Source organism: Dermacentor albipictus, chromosome 9 (genome assembly GCF_038994185.2).
Source record: "Dermacentor albipictus isolate Rhodes 1998 colony chromosome 9, USDA_Dalb.pri_finalv2, whole genome shotgun sequence".
Classification (NCBI taxonomy): domain Eukaryota; kingdom Metazoa; phylum Arthropoda; class Arachnida; order Ixodida; family Ixodidae; genus Dermacentor; species Dermacentor albipictus.
In genome coordinates, this window is record NC_091829.1 from 93821567 (window position 1) to 93841745 (window position 20179).

The 20179-nt window shown below is 45.4% G+C and overlaps 1 protein-coding gene across 2 annotated transcripts in view; it reads right to left on the reverse strand.

Annotated features, from left to right (window-relative positions):
• Window positions 1–7377: 7377 nt before the first annotated feature.
• The window catches only part of LOC135914639 (protein aurora borealis-like), a 59856-nt gene continuing 47054 nt past the window's right edge, over window positions 7378–20179 (reverse strand). For both annotated transcript variants that reach the window (XM_065447572.2, XM_065447573.2), the window contains 2 exons: window positions 18538–18600; window positions 7378–11170 (listed from right to left, as the gene is read on the reverse strand). In XM_065447572.2, coding sequence (XP_065303644.2) covers window positions 11022–11170; window positions 18538–18600 — 212 coding nt within the window. In that variant the 3' untranslated portion in view covers window positions 7378–11021. The remainder of the gene's footprint in view (window positions 11171–18537; window positions 18601–20179) is intronic.

The following is a 20179-nucleotide window of genomic DNA, read 5'->3' on the forward strand; positions in this document are numbered from 1 at the left end:
GGGAAAATGTGGCGATACGCATTCCTCTCGGCTGCCATTGCATATGGCTGCTCATTAGCATAATTCGCGCGGCTCGTCGCAGCAAAAATTATGGCGGAAAATCTCAGCAATGGCGGCCCAGTGCAACGTCACGCATTCGTCAAACTGACGATTACGAAACAGCCCTTCCTGTGACGCTCCTCACAAGATATTCCTTCAGCCAATCAGCAAGCTGGCATGGCGCATATCTTGAATCGCCACCACATATTCGCGCAATTGCAGATGCATTGCACTGGCTTCTGCACGCTACCGCTCACATTCTTTTTGAAGCGCTAACATTACAATATATCTGCCAAGGACCAAAAAAATGTATTAGTCCATAAAATTTGCAGCTCCACGTCACGTTTCGTCATCTTGATGAAAACGCAAAATGACATTTCGCAAAACTTCCGTTTCCCGGCAAAAATTTCAAGGCACGTGAGCTCGCCACAGCCAATAAGAGATTAAACATGGCGGATAATGGCGGCTGTGCAGCCGCCATGCGTGTCCAGAATAGAGCCCTTAGCTCCCATTCTCCGAGAGCGCTTATGCACGTTACGTTTCATTGCCAACCGTTTAAAACGCTAGCCAAGTGTAGCGAGGCTACGGGCTTGAAAGAGAGGCTCATCACGTGATGTAAACCTTTTGCGGCCGTCTTGTGGCACCAGCCACCACTGACGCGTTCGCACGCACTGTGGCGATGCCGGCAAAAGCCGAGCCCATTTGCGAACCGACGGGACAAGAGCGATGAGTGTGTTTCACGGCACTTCCAAGAGAAATGAGCAATTACAGGGGCCAATTTCGCAGCTTCAGGTGACGCGGTCATTGCATGGCCTTCAACTACCATGGCGTGATCACCGGCGGACGCTTAATTAAGTTGTTTTTGACAGCACGTGGTCGCCACCTCTGTTTTTGGCCACGTGATGAGTCTCCTTTGTCATATTCGAAGCCGCTCTGTGTTTGGTGAAGGTTTCGAGCGCACGGTGTTAAAGGCGCTGTAATAAAATATTTCTAGCTATTTCGAAAAAACGTGGCTATGTAGAGTGAGCATGGAGTTGACAGCTGCCTAAGAAAGCAAAAGAAGGGAGATGCGAAATTTTCATGTCAGTACTCCTTTTTTACCGGAGGATCCCCACAGAAATGTGCTTGTTAAATGTGGTTTCATGGGATACAATTCCACCGCTTCATCGCGTTGTGTGGGTGAGTAAATCGATAATTTCGCGTATTTCACGAATATCTTAGGCAAATTTCGCGATCTGTGCTACAATACGTAACTAAACTATCTTCTCTATTCTGTACACCAGATTCACCCTCCAGTACAAATATACCATCACTGCAATTCGCTCTACGACATCGGAATTTGCACAGGCCACCTCAATGACACTGACTACTCTTATCAGAATGGTGACTTAACAAGGTTCTCGCGAAACGGAAAGGTATAGCACCGGTTATACACGCCACCAAAGTTACTCTGAAGAAAAAAAAAAGCGCACGTCTCAGCAAGTCCTAGAGACATATCAAATGCTGCGATAGCATTTGGGTGTCCTCCTGTTGTTGAAATGCTGTCCTTGTGTAGTGTCCAATCGTTACTCCACAAGAGGGACGTGCTTAGCAGATAACACTAAACAGCACAGGGTGGTGCCAGACGTCTCATGGTGACCAGGGAGTTTTCCTTCGAAATCTCTGCAGGCAACTATGGCGCTGGTGTCCTCAGGAGTTGCAAGCGTTTAGGTTCAAACAGAAAAGGAGGGACGGGCATCCTGCATAGATTTGCCCAAAACATTGTCCTTCCGGCTTCAAACGAACTCGCTACTTCGAAAACTGATAACACTCAAGAAAATCACAACGCAACAACTTCCAAACCATTACGCATGAAAGCACTGAAAGTTGGGTGAGATGGTATGTATTCATGGTTAAGATGTTAGAAGCAGAGCCAAAAAACGCGGACAGAGCTGCAGAGCAACAGACAAGAAAGACGCTCGTGCGCAATGAAATTCAGCTAATCATAGTCTGGATGATTTTGTGTCCGGTGCTATGTTTTGCTGCCTTGCTGGTAAATTGGGGAATGAGATGAAGGAGGCGGGGGGTCTTTTTTTATTCCTGAGTTTCGCGGAGTTTGCGCAGTGTGCTTTTTGCTAGACTATGTTACATGCCCAATTTTGATAATTTTTCAGTAGAACCGCATCGCATACCCTTTCACAAACATCGGCAATTTTGTTGTTGTTCGAAATATTACTCGCTGCGATTGTTAATCTGCCGTAGGTAGCTGAACATTTGTCGCTTAAAATCGTAGAAATAAAGGTCAACTTTCGCAACAAGGTCACCGTTATGGGCACGGATTTGTCTAACGTTTCTGCTTGTGGCTTAAGAAGTTCTTCTCACGCTACTTATTGCGATTTAGCTAGCTAAATCTTTAGTGAAATCGCATTTATGTGCCATAGCCCGAATGCAATAAGTTTCTCAGCGCACGTATAATCATTGTGAATCGCTACACTTTTAACGCAATATTTTGTCCAGAATTAGCGGTTTGTGGAAATCACAAAGCCTTTAGAAACTAGAAGAACAAAGTTGAGACAAATTCAAGTGCTACCCTAAATTCCCATGTGTGTATGAATCGTCCTGCTTGCAGTGCCCTTAAAAGCTATCGCAAAATTTCCCTATAGGGCTTGTTGTGGGAAATTTCATTACCGGTGTACCCTGTCAGGTTGCGGTCATTAAATTTTTTATCGTAACTGCCGCAAAGCTCGCAATGAAAATAATCCTCGCGGTATGCGCAGACACACAAGCACTTTAACGAAACGAGATACGTACTTTGAGCACAATACCACCGGGCAAACCTCTTCAGGTTGCTATAACCGTTAATGCGTTGCCAATATAAAGACCGTCGCCAGCCTTTATTCCCGCTGTCAATGGGCGATCGAAGGGAGAGTGAGAGAGAGGGGGTGGGTTTGTGTGTGCGTAGAGAAGGATAACTGTACATGTATATTTAGTCTGCTCAAAGTTGTTCGAAGCTCCTTGTGGCCACACTCTTGTACAAAACTTACAACTGCGAAGCTTTCTTGGAGCAACCAGATTTGACCACCAGCTGGCCAGTTGGGCCAGCAGCCATGCCAACATGCAGTAGCCACACGTCTACACACACAGGGGGCACCGGAAATTCTAGAGAGCCTGTCGCCACTGACAATGACGCAGTGCATAAAGACCCTTCCCAATGCAGCGATTCCCGTTAGAACAGGACCTTAGAGTGAAACGGTTTTAAAATCACGAGAATGTGAAAGCGCTCATGTACTTAGGTTTAGTTTCTCGTTAAATAATCCCATGTGTACAAAATTAATCTGTAGCCATCCAATACGACGTCTACCGTAACCTCAGCGTTGTTTTGATACGTTAAACCCCATGAAGCAATCAACCGAATCTGATCGGACAAATCTGTGTGGTACCAGTGTGACAGTTCTAAAAACCCGCAATTCCAGGCGCGCAAGAATAGCTACGTGATACCGTAATTTCTTCGTGCATCTTGAGCAATTCCGCCATGGAAAACCGAGGACATAGAGGCGTTGCGAACGTAATGCACGTGCACGATTTTCTACACGCTGCCAGGAGTCTTCCGACCAGCGCGTCCCTCTCTGTCTAGCCCACTTATTTCTGATTATGAGGCACGCCGTAGAGGGGGGACTCCGCAAATTTGGACCACCTGGCGTTCTTTAAAGTGTACCTAAATCGAAGTACGCGGCTGTTTTCGCATTTCACGCCTATAAAAATGCGGCCGCCGTGACCGGGATTCGATCCCGCGACCTCGTGCTTTGAGTCGCAGAGTAGGTAACATTAAGGGTACATGTGTTATTGGCGCCAATACAGCCAAGGATTAAGCACATTGCACTATTCTCCTGTAGAGGATGCACCGCCGTAGGTATTGACGCAATGAGACAAAGCCACCGTACTGAATACTATTCAAAAATGGAGCGAGTTCGCTTTGACTGAGCAGTCCTCGCGCGAGGCAATGGTGCCTGGAAGGCGACTTTGCAAGCGCCCACAATAGGCGAGAATCAATTGCACAGTAGGTAACAATAAGGGCATAGGCGTAACTCGCCCTAAAGTAATGAAAGATTAGCCACATTTCACTATTCTCCTGTAGAAGCACTGCCGCAGATTTTGACGTAATGAGGCATAGCCGCCGCACTGAACACTATTGGAAAATGGAGCGAGTTCGCTTTGACTGAGCAGTCCTCACTCGAGGCAATGGTGCCTGGAAGGTGACTTTGCAAGCGCCCACAATAGGCGAGAATCAATTGCACAGTAGGTAACAATAAGGGCATAGGCGTAACTGGCGCCAATATAGTCAAGGATTAATCACATTTCACTATTCTCCTGTAGAGGATGCACTGCCGTAGATATTGACGTAGTGAGGCAAAGCCACCGTACCAGACTTTTGGGAAAAAGCGAGTCCGCTTTGACTAAGCAGTCCTCGGATGAGGCAATGGTGCCTTGAAGATGGCTCTGCCAGCGGCGTCAATAGGCGCAAATCAATGGCACAGTAGGTAAAATTAAGGGTATAGGCTTAATTGGCCCCAATATTGGCAAGGATTAACCACATTTCACTATTCTCCTGTAGAAGATGCACTGCCGCAGATATTGACATGAGGCATAGCCGCTGTACTTAACATTTATAAAATGGAGCAAGTTTGCTTTGACTAAGCAGTTCTCGCGCGAGGCAATGGTGCCTGGAAGGTGGCTTTGCCAACGCAATCTGCGACGGGCACAGCCACATGCGACAGGACCGAGTCTGTGCTACGCTTTCGCGACTTAGTTGCGAGCGGTGGCAAGGTCAGTTCGTCGCTGCTGCTGCTCCCACATTTCCTCACTGCAGCGTTTTGACAGTTTCCTCTGCCATCGGGTGAGATGTGTTCATGTTTGCTTGTGCGCGCATGACACTATGCTTGTTAATTCAGTTAGTATGCCTATGCTTACAAGTTTATAAGGGCGATAAAACTGCTATCCCTACTTTGTTTAGCTAGCTGTGCAATAATTTGCTATTGCAATCAATGCTTCGCGTTTTGGGGCAAACTGCAGCTTTTTCCAGTTACTTCTTTTACTCCCCTGTATAAATTCAGCGCAATGATCAGCGCTTGTCCGTGTCAATTGTCTTGTCCACGTTAAACCTTAACGCTGTAGACTTACAATTATAAATCGTCAACTTGCCCGATCGGCCACCCTGCAAAGTGACATTCACTCTTTGCCTTCCTACCTGAAGATGGCATAAGAAATGAATAAGTCGGCAATAAATGGAAGCCAATTATTATAAATGGCTAATCTGAAGGTCTTAAATCATTGCAGCAAAAGCAATAATTCAGTGAAGCCTTTTGCCATTGCGTTGAACACATACAAAAAGCCTTAAAAATTCCAGAATGCAAACAGTGGCACTTACAACATAATAAATAAAGACCTATTAGAACCTTTATAGTAGGCTAAATATGCAAGTTACACAAACGCACCCGCGATCCCCGACATTTTAACATTCAGAAGATTCACAGATAACAGCTGCAATCAGCTCACATTGAAATGTTATTGAAATGGATGTCACCAGTTCTGCCCACTGTGAAATTTGACAGGTGTAACCAAACAAAGATGATGTTCACGCTTTGACATAACTGAGGCACTTTATGCAAGTGTTCCTTTTCCTTTACACGTGAAAATTTCTGGCAGTTTTCTGAACACCCAAAGCGACCAAGTCACCCAGAAATCAAACGTGCCAACAATTAGATCATTTGGTCTTGGAAGTACAGTACACTTTACCTGAATCATTTCCTTGATTACACTTGGAGACCTGCCCACCTCAGTATGTTAAGATACTACTGCCAAAGCTAAGAAATATTAAAATTTTGTGAGAAATACCAACGATTTTATTACTCGAGAGCCACACAGTCTACTGAAAAAAAGTTAGTGACTTTGTCCATTAGGGGTGCTGCTCTATATTCGCAGCAAATATGATCTGCATCACAGAACTGTTCCTGACGGCTATTTGTAAAACACCCATTTAATGGCAGCCAAAATTTCACCTGCCATTTTAGCTGCCAGCGAGTCCAAAAAGTCAGGCTCTGAAAAAATTGCTGTACGACTATGCCTGATCCCGTGACCTAGTGCTCAGCAGCTCAAGGGAGATCGGCTTTGTCCTAAATAGGATGCGAATGAAAGATAAAATTATTGGTGTCAGCAAGACAACCGTAAACAAGCTCTAGAAATCGGGCCTTTCACGATGAGAGTTGGCACGTATGCCCATTTGATTAAATCGCAATGCATACTTACTCAAGAGTGTATACGTAGCATCATTGAGACATTGGCTCAGCATTAATTTCGACCACCTGGGCAGGGTTCCTTAGCCCGCACCAAGGTGTCAGTATGGAAGTCTTTTGCATTCCACCCCTATCCTGATGCAGCAACAGCCACCATGACTGCCCCCCCCCCCCCATGTTAAAGGAACACTAAAGGGAAACAATAAATCAGTTTAGACTAATGGATTATTGTTTGGGAACCCTGCAGGCAGTCATTTCAAATAAATAGTTTGATTATTAGATCGGGAAATGAAGGTCCAAGTATCAGTACTTGAATTTCGCGCCGCAACCCCAGCGCCGGTACGTCAGGGATTCCAAAGTATGTTTTCGCATTTGGGCCGCGTTGGCTGAATAAAGGTTCCCGAAACTTGCCATATTTAATATTTGGTTCCTTTAGAACACAATGTAGTCAATCTGTACCGCTATATATAATTGGTAGGCCCTTGAAGATGCCATCAAAATCCATGACGTCACAGCCTCCAGGTGCGGGAACTCAAGTAGGTGTCGCCACCCGTATTTTGTTCTTGCGCTTTTTCTGGCTTACCAAACGTCTTAGCGTTATAAGAGTGGTGTTTTTGGTGTTGTAGAACGGTAATTTACTGATGCAGAAGAAATCATTTTTCACTTTAGTGTCCCTTTAAGCAGCAGAACGCTATAGTCACTGAGACCCACCTCCGAGGGTCGTCTGGATCAGTTCAGCGTTTGCTTAGAGAGGAATCAGACAAAAGAATCATTCAGAATCATGTTCATGAGAGCACTTTAGAACACGCGAGAAGATGAGGATAAATGTAAAGTATACTGCTATGGTAAAAAACAGTAGCCAAGTTCACATGAGAACCAGAAAGCCCTGCACTCGTAAATTAAAATAGAATGCCATCACTAGACATGTGGTGGCGCTTTCACAGGAGTGCCAATGGGATGAGTGAAGAAAAGAATAAATGTTGCATGATAACATGCAAGCAATAAAAATAAAGAAATATCTTAAAATGAGGTAACAGGCATTTCTAGGCTACAAAAAGCATTTCTGACAGGCTTAGACAATTCAGATTCATTGCACACTTCAATACAACCACAGAGTAGGTTTCAACAAAGTAAAAGTGGCACTTTAAGACCTTTTCACACTTGCATGCAAATAAACACATCGAGTTTCAAGAAAGTGGAAGGAAACATTGCAGTCACTAAACTCGGCAAGTCTGACATGACCCGGTACATTCAATGGCACAAAAATGTTATTGCTGCAGTGCTCATGGCTCCTTTGGCAGACTCCAGAAAAAAGAATCTACGACCGAGGAGTAGGAGTGTCCAAATGTTCGAAATTTCAAATATGAATCAAGCTGGCAATAGAAGAAGGACAGTTGCAGGAAACAAGGATGTACGAATGGAAGTGACACGCACCAGCGCTTACTGCCAAAAATAGCATTTATGTACATGCACTGGCACCCTTCTTTTTATATGCTCTTGACCTCTATTTTTTCCAATGGCAAGTACGGTGCTGTATGATTCAAATGCGATACTCTGAACACTTGGCTGCCGGAACTTGTTGGGCCACCGGCGGGACTGCAGAAACCAAGCTGTTGCATTGTGGTACAAAATGAGAGCGAGACCTTTTGCAATTCACTATGGCTGCACGTGGCCCATCAAAGCTCATCGGTGGCGCAAAAATGTGGTACATGGGCCCCCATGTGGCCCAAGTACCACATTTTAATTGCCAGGCACTGTACATTTTGAGTAAAAACTTCATTATTATAGTAATTACTCAGCCACTGGGCTTGCCGAATTATCCATTATTGAACACTTGCTCCAGCCAACCAAGAATGCTACTATAGGCTATGTGTTATGTTTCTCGTGCTTGAATTAGAATTATGAGGTATCAAACTCGGCAAAGCATGAACAATATGTTCAACATTACAGTGCTTACTTTGACAACCTAGGCTACTATAACATACTTTAACTGTTGTACAGGAGTGTTTCTGGATTCCATCCTCATTGAAATCTGGCTCCCGCAGTCTGGAGCAGAACCCGCGACGTCGTGCTGAGTAGTGCAACGCCATAGCCACGTAGCCACCATGGCTGGGGGCTACATTACTGCTGCATCAGTTAGAGCTAAGAAGACCCAAGTAGATGATTTAAAGATCTGACATCCTGAAGATTTGGTACAGGAGCTTCAGTTAAGCATCGTGTGTGTTTTTCTGTTTGTTCTTGCATTTTTTATTGCTTCCAAGTTTCCCATCATGGTTAAAGAGTGGCCGATATGCCATTACAGCAGCATAATTTACTGATACAGCTTGACTCAATATTTCTCTTTAGTTCTCTTTAAGGTATTTGCTACGAATACAGTCCAACTCAATATATCTACCCATGCCTGTAAACACTGCTTGAAGAAGCTATGCTTCGATAGGCAATGCTGATGTAGTTTTGAAGATAATGTGTGAAATATTTATTTCTCATACGTGCATTATATTATATGGTTCCCAGCTCACATGGGTGACAACGTGCTGCCGGGCCACCCGAACCCCAATGAAATTGCTCACCGCCGTGCGCGAGAATTAACGCGCCGCGACGGCGATGGGGCTACATTGGATCCGGAGGAGCTCGGCCACAGCGACCCCTTATTAACATTTCATGAGATCGTCTCCCATTATAAAGAGGAACGCAGGCGCTTCCCGCCTCCACATCCAAATCTATGCAGATCACAATTGATCACGCTTAGGATGCTTCAGACGAGGTCATATCCCTCGCGAAGTTTCTTAAGCAGGATTTATCCAGAAATTGACCCACAGTGCCCGGATTGTGGGGAGGTTAGCACTCTACCTCGTATGCTCTGGCAGTGTCCTGCGTTACGGGATACGTCCCTCACCAGCGAACGGGACTGGGACGAGGCCATATCTAGTACGCAACTCAAGTTCCAGTCCATGGCCGTCCGGAGGGCCCGTGAAAGAGCGGAGAGGCTTGGCCTCCCGATTCCGACATGGGAGCAGCCAGCGGCGAGCCGGGGCCCCAACGGGTCTCCACCGGCTAGTCCCTCAGGACCTCAATAAAAGTTCATTGTCTGTCTGTCTGTCATACAATGTAATCTAGATTAGTTGCCTCAACTTACGCAAAGTCTATATATATTTTTTTTTTAGGTATAGCGATGCAACTGGCATTCAACATAACTGAAGCAAGCTTTCCTTTTAATCTTCGTGCCCAATAGGAAACTTCCGTTATTTGAACACCCCTATGAGAAGTCAGATGTTGAAACTGCAGCACACCAACTCGCAGAACACAGGGAGGCAGTAAAATATAGGTTCCACTTTCCAGCAATCCTTCAACAGAGTAAAACAGAGCTAAAAACTTCCAAAAATAGACAAAGTTGTATGCAATGATATGTTGTCAGCATGCCTAAAATTGGAAAATATAAAACTACGCCTTCTCATAAATGTAAAAAAACAACAAAAGCTATAAACAATTTCTCTGCTGTATGCAAGCTCGCCTGCCCAACTATGGTTGTGTGATACTTCAGACTTTGCAAGCCTGACACAGTTCCAGATTGTTCTTATAGTGTCACAAAGCTCTCAGAGATGAAAACCTGCAATAAAAAGGAAACTCAACTTGCTCATGTGACAACGGTGAACAGTACAAAAGAAAACAGAAGAGACGACAAAAAAAGCAGATGCCTGCCGTCTCACGTGCTCTTTGCACACTTAGTTATGAAAAAAAAACGTCTACAAGTCCAACAACCTTCCACTCTTGTGGGCACAGCCTACCTTATATCAACTTTTTAACCAGTGTCAATGACATTTTCGAGAGAGAAATGCCTCACGTCACCATATTCCACTGCAGAAGTAATGCAGAAGCAAGTGCTGGTGGCTTCAACAGACTCGAATGCAAGTATCTGGCAGATGTGATATTCTTTGGACCAGTAAAAGCATATCCAATGCCTTCAGCTACAAATGTTTTTGTCTACATAATGCCCGAGTATACCTGTACAGCCTTATATGTATTTCAACTCAAGTTGCTGGTAATTCGAGACCACAGTAGAAGAGATCGTGCAATATTCTGCAAGTAGGCTTCTCTGCATGCAAGGACTGCCCTAACTAGAACGGCAGCTATCACAATTGCATTGCTGATGACTATAAAGGCTGTGTGCTTATCTAGGAAAGGAGGAGGGACTGAAAAGTTGCAAAAACAGTGGCATAAACCCTCATGATTGCATCTTTCTTTTTTTTGGTGCGAAGCCCATCATGGCTGGGCAAAGCAAAGCAAGGCAGAGAAGCACACTCTCGATAGTATTTCACGCACTGTCAAACACATTCAACCGCAGGCACCGCACCAGCAGAAAGCACTGCGCTCCCACTGTCGCACGACATGACTGAATGCGCTCTGAAGACAAGGAACAGACGAGCGTCATACCTCAGCATCACACTTCGGCAACTTTCAAGGCATGCCAAGCACCGAAGCAGCACTTGAGCATACAAATTTGCTCATCCAAGTTTGAAGTAAGTTGCAAACATCTTCGTACCACGGTTCCCTTTCTGCCATGTGTGCGCTACATCACACTGTGGGAAGGATATCACTGCATGCCGTCACGCCAACAGACTTGACCACAGACAGCCTGGAGGTACAAGCACGACTACCCCTAATGGCAGTGTGAAAACAGAAGTCACTTTTCGCGAGACTAAAATGTGGCCGTCGTCATAGAGGTTCGCGCTGCCTTGATCCGTTGGAAGAAGGGCTGAGCTGCATGAAGTCCGACCGGTCACCAGCCGTCAGCACCGACATGTCTCCCGCACCTCCGCTGGTTGCTACGCTCTCATCGGTGTGGTCACTGCGGTCATCCTCGTCTGCACAAAATGGCCACCACAGAATGGCAATTGATTTAATCATTCACGTTTAAGATCAGAAGCGGTACTGGGGCCATGACAGATGTAATGGCGGGCTTGAGGTTAATTTTGCATAGCTTACAGCAACCTTCGTGGAAAGAAATTCCAGGGTTTTCAAGGTCTTTCGAAGCCCCGAGAAGGCATTTCTGACTGCCCGTGAGGCCTGATAGCTTGAACACAATGCCTTAAACAACGAGCAAAAGATCTTTTAATAGCAAGTAGACCGATATAAAAAACAATAGGAGCTGCTTTTTTCACATGAACTACAGTGAAAGATCGTTAATTCGGATTTCGTGGGACTCAGAAAAGAGTGTCCAAATTATCCTAATTATCAAGGGTATCAAAAAACAATAAGCAAATGCTTATTGCGTCAACATGCTTTTATTTACTGAATGAATCAGCCAATCCTGTTTCTATTTTGCACAAAAGCAGTGCAGAAGCTGCATTTCTCGTCATCTCGTGACCGATTAGCACTTGCAGCCGCGAAGGCCTCGCGACTTCCTTCGCAGTGCGGCCACGGTGCGCGTCATCTGAGACATGTTTTTCACTACTGCGCGCACATCACTATTATTTTGTCGCCGGCGTCGCCAGGTCACCGCCCGTCGCGATGTATACGGTGCTGGTCATCCTCAACAGCTCTGCACTGAGTAAAAACGAAGCTACTGTTTGCCACAACCGCTGCAGGCGAAATCACGGCAGCTGTCGACGTGATCATGGTCACCGACCTTGCGGTTCTGAAGGCGGGTGGCCGACGCACGCACCTAGTTAAAACGGAATGACCGTTTGCTGCTACTGCGGACGAAACAGCAGTCACTATCGACGCGGTCATAGATGGCGACTACACAGTTATGAAATGCATGCGGCCGACACGCGTGCCGAGTCAGAACAAGACTACTGTTAGTGGCAACTGCTGGGGACGAAACCGCGGCCGTTATCAACACAATCGTGGATGACGACTACACTGTCATGAAGGCACGCAGCTGACGCAGTGCTATGCGCGGGGGTAAACGCAAGAATAAAGGCTTCAAAAACACAAATAGGGGCACGAAGCATTCTGGCATTGCTGTCATTCACATACGATTCCCAGTGATGATGATGGCGACGCGAGCTCACCTGCTTTGTTTTGGTGGATGCCGTTTCTGCACTTTTGCGTCGTACATTTGCAGCACTCCACGCTTGCCGAGCTCTGAGAGTTGTCCGAATTGACTAATGTGCGGCCAGATATGTCCAAATTAACAAGTTTCATTGCATTAAATAGTACATAGGCCTGCCAAATCCAAGAAACGAGTACGAACGATCCGATTTTCTGAATTAACGAGGCTCAAATTAACGAGGTTTTACTGTGTCACCAACGACCACAAACAAGCTGGCCTTCAAACTACAAAGATGGCATAATCGAATCGGATTGGCTTGACTATTGGCTAGCATAAACCTCATGATCAAACATACAAGTAAGCATATCTAAACTTAGCTGAAAACAAAATTCACGCATTCTGAAAAACTTCGGGGCTTTCAAGGCCTTGAAAATGGTAGTTTCCCAATCAAGGGTTTTTAAAAGGTTTTTAAAAGACAGCAGAAAATTAGGCGAGGGGATGTACAGTATATAGCAAATTTGCCGGTGCAAGTTGGAATCAGTTAGCGCAAGTCAGGAGTAACTGGAAGTCACTGGGAGAGGCGTTCGCTATGCCTGTTGCCATGAACATAGGTCGATGATGATCAAAGGGTCTCGAGATCCACTACGATCCACCCAAATTTAAGTGCACCAACGGCTTCACAAACACACACACACATCAAAATACAGCCACTGCAGCAAGAGACCGAGCTCACGACCTTGAGCTCAGCTGCAAAAAAAGCCATAGCCACAAAGCCACTGCTGCAGGTATACCAAAGACATGGTGGTTGAACTTCACCGTCGATACAAAGGTGTGTGCAAAAGGAGACATGGTCTCATTCAAAAGAGTTGCACGGCACATTCGCTGCTGTGTGCCAACTATTGTAGCTCTCTGAAATGCACATGCTGTCGCACAAGAGCTCCGGGTTGTCCGAAAGTTTACGTCCTGTGATGGAGAGCTCGGGAAGGACAGCCCTCAACTCCTGCTACCCTCTCGCCCTGTGGTGGCTGCGGAATTTAAGCAGCCAGCCCCAAATCAACACCTCAATTATCTGGTGACTTCATTAGTGTTGGCCATCAGCTGCATCACACTAAATATGTTGATTCTTGTTAGACCACCAAATTAATGCGATCATTTTCTCAGTAACCGTTTAACTTCTATATAACAAACATGGATTTAACAAAAATTATTGGATATAACAAAGTGCCTCTAAAATGTGGTAGACCGTGCTTTATTTTAACGAGTATTTTACTGTTACGACGAAGCCAATACTGTGCCATACAATGTGGTACCAGTTCAGTGAAGCAAACATTTGTTTGCATGTAGTTGAAAATATGCATTCTAGTAGCAAAAATATCAAATGCTCCACAAGCGAAAAGTTTGAAAAGGACATTCTGGATGCACATCTGCATTTAGGCCAACAGCTTGGCTTGGCTGGTTTGCAGCCAGCAATCCAATGTGCCGATCTTGTGCGATCGTGCCGATGGCACAATTCTACATTAGTAACGGTGCAAAACACAGGCTTGCAATTTAGTGTTGTTAACGTGCGACGTATCAGCACTGCAGGCAGTGATGGGCCACCAAAATCAGGAGGAGACTCCTTGTTGGCTCGTCTGAGGCATCATACTTGTTTCCTTCACAGAGGCTTGACTGCAAGTTACTTTATAAACATTATCAGAGTGTATGCTTATAACGAATATTGATATAACAAAGGTATTTACGTATATGATGCGTCTTTATTATAACAAGGGCCGACTGAAATCGGGAGGGAAATCGCCTGGGATTGCAGAGCACTTAGCGTTGCGGCGTTCGTGTTGTCCACTTCTCTACTCTTGTGTCCTGTCTGCACGCCTCACTTCTATTTTGCATAATGAGCACTTAGTGTTGTCCTGCTGCAGTGGCATAGTTCACGTGCTGGCCTCAAGCAAGCCAAAGTGTCCCCAACACTTACAAACACTGCATTGCGATGGTAACTATATGGACACTCCAGGCAAACTTCTGCCATCGACGCCGCTGTGACCTTCCATACGAAGTTTAAGTGCGATAACATTGCAGCTGTGCACCATATGATGCAGGTGCAAGGGAATGCTTGCAAAGGTGAGCAAAGGAGGATGGTGGATTTATCCAGCAGCGTTTTCTCATGTGCACAAGAAGGGCAGCGGGGAGACGTGCGCGCGCTAGGAGAGGGGGCTCTTCTACTCCGATGGCCGAGCACGAACACCCGCAACTTATCTTGGAGGCAATCTGCGCGGATTTAGAAGGCTAGCCGACCTGAGATAATTGATGCCTTTGTGTGTGCTGTGTTCTTGTGTGGCTAGTTTGCATTTAAGCGAGAAGCAGCATGAAGGGGAATTCACTCGCCTCTGTTGCCACATTTTATCACACCAGGGTTCCAACAGCGAGTGTCCACGGTAACTGATTGGGAAGTGTTCGTGTTTGCATGTGAGTACGTGACAGCGTGCTTGTTGATTTAGTTGGCAAGCGAATGTTTACAACAGTCTATGCAGCTGATAAAACTACTAACCTTATTCTGTATAGTTGCCTAATAATGTGCTATCGCAACGAATGCTTCGCCTTTCGGGAGAAACTGCGACTTTTTCTAGCGCTGCCTTTAACATCTTTGACTGAGGCGATCCTGTAGAGCCTTTTCCTTGATTTTTTTTAGCAACGTTGGTCTAAATGCAGATCTGTCATCGGGCTTTGTGGACATGACTTTGTAGTGCAGTCAAAGCTTTCCACAACAGTCACATCTGAAATGAAAATACATGTACGGTACCTACATTATATAACATTCCTTATAAGCACATGTAGCGTCATCATTGCCATCCATCATCATCCTTCTAATCACCGCCACAGATCTTGGTAGGCCAGCTTGCGAGCCACGAGCAAGAATGTGCTTTCGCTCTAGGCAAGACTGGAACGCCGCAATGGGCATTTGTTGCAGTAAAACCTCATTCATTCAGATTTCATGGGACAGACAAAAATGTATGAATTAAACAAAAGTCGAATTATCGAGGGTAACACGAAAACAATAAACAAATGCTTACTACGTCAACATGCCTTTATTTACTGAATGAATCAGCAAATCCCAATTCTGTTTTGCACATGAGCAGTACAGAAGCTACAATTTTTGGCCTCTGATGATTGATTAGCGCTCGCAACAGCAAAGGCCTCGCGACTTCCTTTGCAGCGCAACCATGACATGCATCTTCATCTGAGACATGCTGTTCACTACCGCGCACATGCCCCTATTATTTTTTCACCAGTGAGTTGGTTGCGAACAGATAGTCCGCCCATTGCGATGTAGCCGATACTCTTCGTCCACGACAGCTTTACACTGAGTCAATAGTAAATTATTGTTTGCCACAACCATTGTGGACGAAAGCATGGCTACTATCGATGCAATCATGGACGGCGACCTTGCGGTTCTGAAGCAGGGTGTCTACCAAGTTGACATTTCCAAATTCCCAGATTTTTCCAGGTCTTCCCTGAGTGGCGTTGCAAAATTCCCTGAGTCACACAGAACTTTGTTTTATGTCAAGACGGGTTGGCACCACGTCACTCGATGCTGCTACTCTTTAGTAAGCATGTTAAAAAATAAAAAACGACTTCATCCAGTTTGAAAAGTAAGGAGTAGTGTGTGCATTACTCAATAAGAAAACAGAAGAGCGGAGTAAGTAAAATGCACAGCAAATAAACTATCTTCGAAAAAAAAAATGGCAAGACCTATTGCAAATCGAGTCAACCATTCTCAAATACGAATAAAAAAGAGATGTATACAGAAGCAAATATTTTTGGATATCAGCTATTTCTATTAATTCATAGCAAGCTTATTGGTATGAGGCCTGAACTTTGTCACAAGTGAGATTCTCTCAACATTTAGTAAGTCAACCTCAACTGTGCTGACATATTCTCAGGACAAATTAACGAGAGTTTCATTGCATTAAATGCTAATGCATGCGCCCGCCGGGATCAGAGGACAAGTCCAAGTTCTATGATTTTCCAAATTAACGAGGGTCAAATTTTTGAGGATTTACTGTAATGCCGAAGTCAGCAAGACACGTTTTAGATTTAGCTTGTTATCAAACGAATATTTATATATGTTGTTCCTTACATGAAGGTTCAGCTGTACATTAACACCTTACTGCCCATTATCACCCCTCTCACTCCCTTTCCCCCCTTCTCTCAAAGCAGATCAGCAGCAGTCTAGTACAGTAGAGGGTCGCCTCAGAACAAGTTCTCTGCCTTTCCTCAAATCAATCTCCTCTACATTTTTCAAGACATGCCACAGCCTAAACAATTCATTGTTGATGGTATCTAACACCAAACCAGCACAGGGCCTAGCAAGAGATACTTTAATGGAGGAATTTGGTTTAACTATGACCACCAGGCATTGCTTAATGTGCACCTGGGGAACGGTATAGAGCACTTCTGCAGTCCATGCCTAATGGGATTCCCCCCAAGTAACCAAGTATAAATGTAGAGCAAATTTAAGTCTAAACTGACTTAGTTGCATTCTACAGTTCAATAATGGGGCCCTGAAACACTTTTTGAACATAGCAAGAAAATATTGCCAATCTGTCATAGGGACTACTGTGAACATGTCGGCCAAATTTTACTGCACTGCGTGCAGCAGGGAATTTAGAATCTCATGTCAAAAATAGCAAAAGATTGCTTGCTCTCACTTCTTCAATGTTTTCATGCAGCATCATATCCAAAGCAGCTAGCCCACCAATGCCTTGGTTGATTTTGTGATGGCAACAACATTCTCAGTAATACGCAACAGCTAATTTTGAGTGAAATAAATGAAAATATATTTGTCTACGGTCTCAAAAAGACGGAAAAATCTTTCATCCTTGCACTGCACGTAGCTGCATCAGTTGCGCATGGCCTTCAAGATGGAAGGGGCGTGCTGCGTTACACAGTCTACCACATCCATGACGAGCCCTTTCACTGCTGCGACACTCAACTTTCGGCCGGGGCTTTGCCGCCTTGGCTTCTGCGCTTTGTAGCTTCCAGCATGCTAGCAGAGACAAAATGAGAGAGGAAGCTGGGTATTGGTGTGGTAGCTCTATTTGCAGTTGAAGGACTCGACAAAATTTTGCGCTATGCGATTCACAAGACGTCCTTTATTGTAGTCAGGCCAAACTATGACAAGTTAGAAAAGTGTTCCAGGGCCTCTTTAGGATTTAAGATAACAACGGCACTTGGCGATACTTTACCTAATGTTCACTGAAATGTCTTCCCTTCACTTATTGTTCTTCACGTCTATGTAGCTCAACAATCCTTGCTCAATGCTTACAGTTCTTTTTCCACACTGAGCTGCTTTCGACGCCGACTTCTTCAATTTCCTGTTGCATATTTCTTCACTTCATGCCTCTTTTGCTTGTCTATTCAGAACACACCCATTCTTGGAGATAGGCCAAGAATGTTTGCATATGCAGCATATGCGTTGCATATGCATATCTGGAGCACATGCATAGCTCCAGATACCCAGTGGTCAAATTTTGTCTATTCAGGCTGATCCACTCCAGTGAAAATTGGTCCATGGGACATCGAATCCTGTCCTAATATCCATTAACCAATTTAGGGACAAGTTAACTTCGAAAAATTTACTTTCAAAAAGATGCAACTACTTTGAAAACTTCAGACAGCTCAATATCGCATTCCCATTTGGCAGAAGACTAAGGAGATCGAGGAGTACACCGCACGTGCATCTGCACATGCATGTGCTTGCAATGTATCTCATTCTTGGTGCGTGGGCCTTCTGCCAGTTGTATCTGTCACACGGCACCTGCTGTGAAGGGAATATTCATTACAGCAAACGCTGCACAAGAGGCACCGACACGTCCATGAAATGTACGCAGCATGTCCCCATGATGCGGGCGAGTGATGTCCACAGGACACGGAAAGTGTTTTCAAACGATCATGTGAGGAACATTTGCTAGATGTATCCAACGCAACCCTGGCAGATGTATGTCCTCACAGTGGATGTCAGTTGACTGTGGATGTCCGTCAGTGACTCACTATGATGCTCCAGTTGCTAACACTCAGTGACCCAACTTGTATAATCGGCAAGATGGTAGCCGCCTACCCCCAAAAAGTGGGCAGAAGAGGCAAATAAAGCTTCACTTTGAAGAAAAAAAAAGGAAGTAATAGAACAACTGCACTGAAAGCAACACAAGTGCTGCCCTGCTCGGCCAACCATTTGCTCACCAGTGGTGGGAAGAGATTCCTCGGGCTCGGGTATTTTCAGGTTCCGTTGCTGCTGAGGTGTCCCTGCATGTGCAAAGAAACGAGATGCAAAAGCTTTGATAGACTTCCTCTGTGCAGTGATGCTAACCACGGAGTAAAAAATTTCTTGCACCACTACAGCTTTTCAGTTCACTGTAAAGGGGTCCTGAACCATCCCTCGGGCTTGGTGAAATAACATAGTCCATGGGTAGCATATACTGCTGTGAACATCTCAGCCAAGTTTTGCGGTCATACGTGGTGCGTGGAGCTCGCAAGCAGAGCACGAAGTCACCTGTCTCTTAAACGCTCTCTTTTCACAGAAGCAGAAGCCTGCTCCTCATTCTCTTCTGGATGCTTTGTTTCGTAACAAAGTGGATTCCCATATGCGGCTGCTATTGGTAGCTGCGGTCAGCTACGTGGCGTAGATATCATGGCCACCACAGGGTGCCGCAACGGGTCCACTGGCTAAGCGCACTGTGGCTAGCTGAGGACAACCGCATTTGGTTTACATTAATTTTCTCACAGGCACGCTATGAACATCCATGCTAAAGACCTTACTGGCGTTATTAAGGTTCCTACAGCCTGCGGGACTTCACGACAGACTGTAAAAACACCGCCCCCTACTGCTCTGTAGTGTACGCAGTCTCTTTGTGCTCGTCTCTATTTGTATCTCCTACTTCCACTCTCTTTCTCTTTTTTCATAGGAAGACATAGGAGGACATAGGAAGAAAAACACACAGAGACAGCGCTGTCTTCGTGTGTCTGCTTCATTCTATGTCCTTGATCAGTCATGCTTACGCATTCTATTGTGGATTCAAACAAACTAGCTCGCCAATGTGTTTTAACCAAATTAACCAGCACTGTGTCAGGGGCGCACCGGTAAACATGAACACATCTTGCTCGATGAGCGCGGAAACTCGCTGTCAAAATTCTGCAGTGAGGTATCGTAGCAGTAGCAAGCGAATTGACCTTCATGCATCTCTCGCTTCAACACGAACGAAAGGGCGAAAGCACAGCGCATGCGAAGCAACCGGCACTACGCACACTCTGCAAAAATTGCAGATCGTTTTGAAGATGAGGTCCGCGCAGGCACCCACTTTGGCCACGTCGTAGATCGCTTTCAAGATGCACGAGCACCGGCAATGCATCCCTACGGCGTCCGCCAAAGGCATCTACTACAGCATCCATGATTCGTGTGGCGAACGCCGTAGTAGACACCGCAGTTGTCTCTGCTCTATACAGAGTGGCAGGCGAGGAGGACATCAAGGCACCCTAGCAGAAGCCACCAGCGGAGAATGCCCCCTCCTGTCTCGCCTGACCCCTCTGCCTCATTCAACTTCAACTTCAACTCTGCCTCATTCAACTTCAACCTCACGTTTCCCCTCACACATACAGCATACGGCACGCAGCGATGGTTTTAGCGTCCTTGGACTTTACGCAGAACCTCATGGCGACGCTGACGGAAGAAATGCGCCTGGAATGTCCAAATAATTGGCAATGATATCTTAAATTAATGATGAGGGCCCCATTAAAAAAATGAGAGGACCCCTCCACGGCACCGACTCCAACCATTGAGATACACAAATAGCCCAATGCACCTAAAGGAAAGTAAAATTTTCGGAGT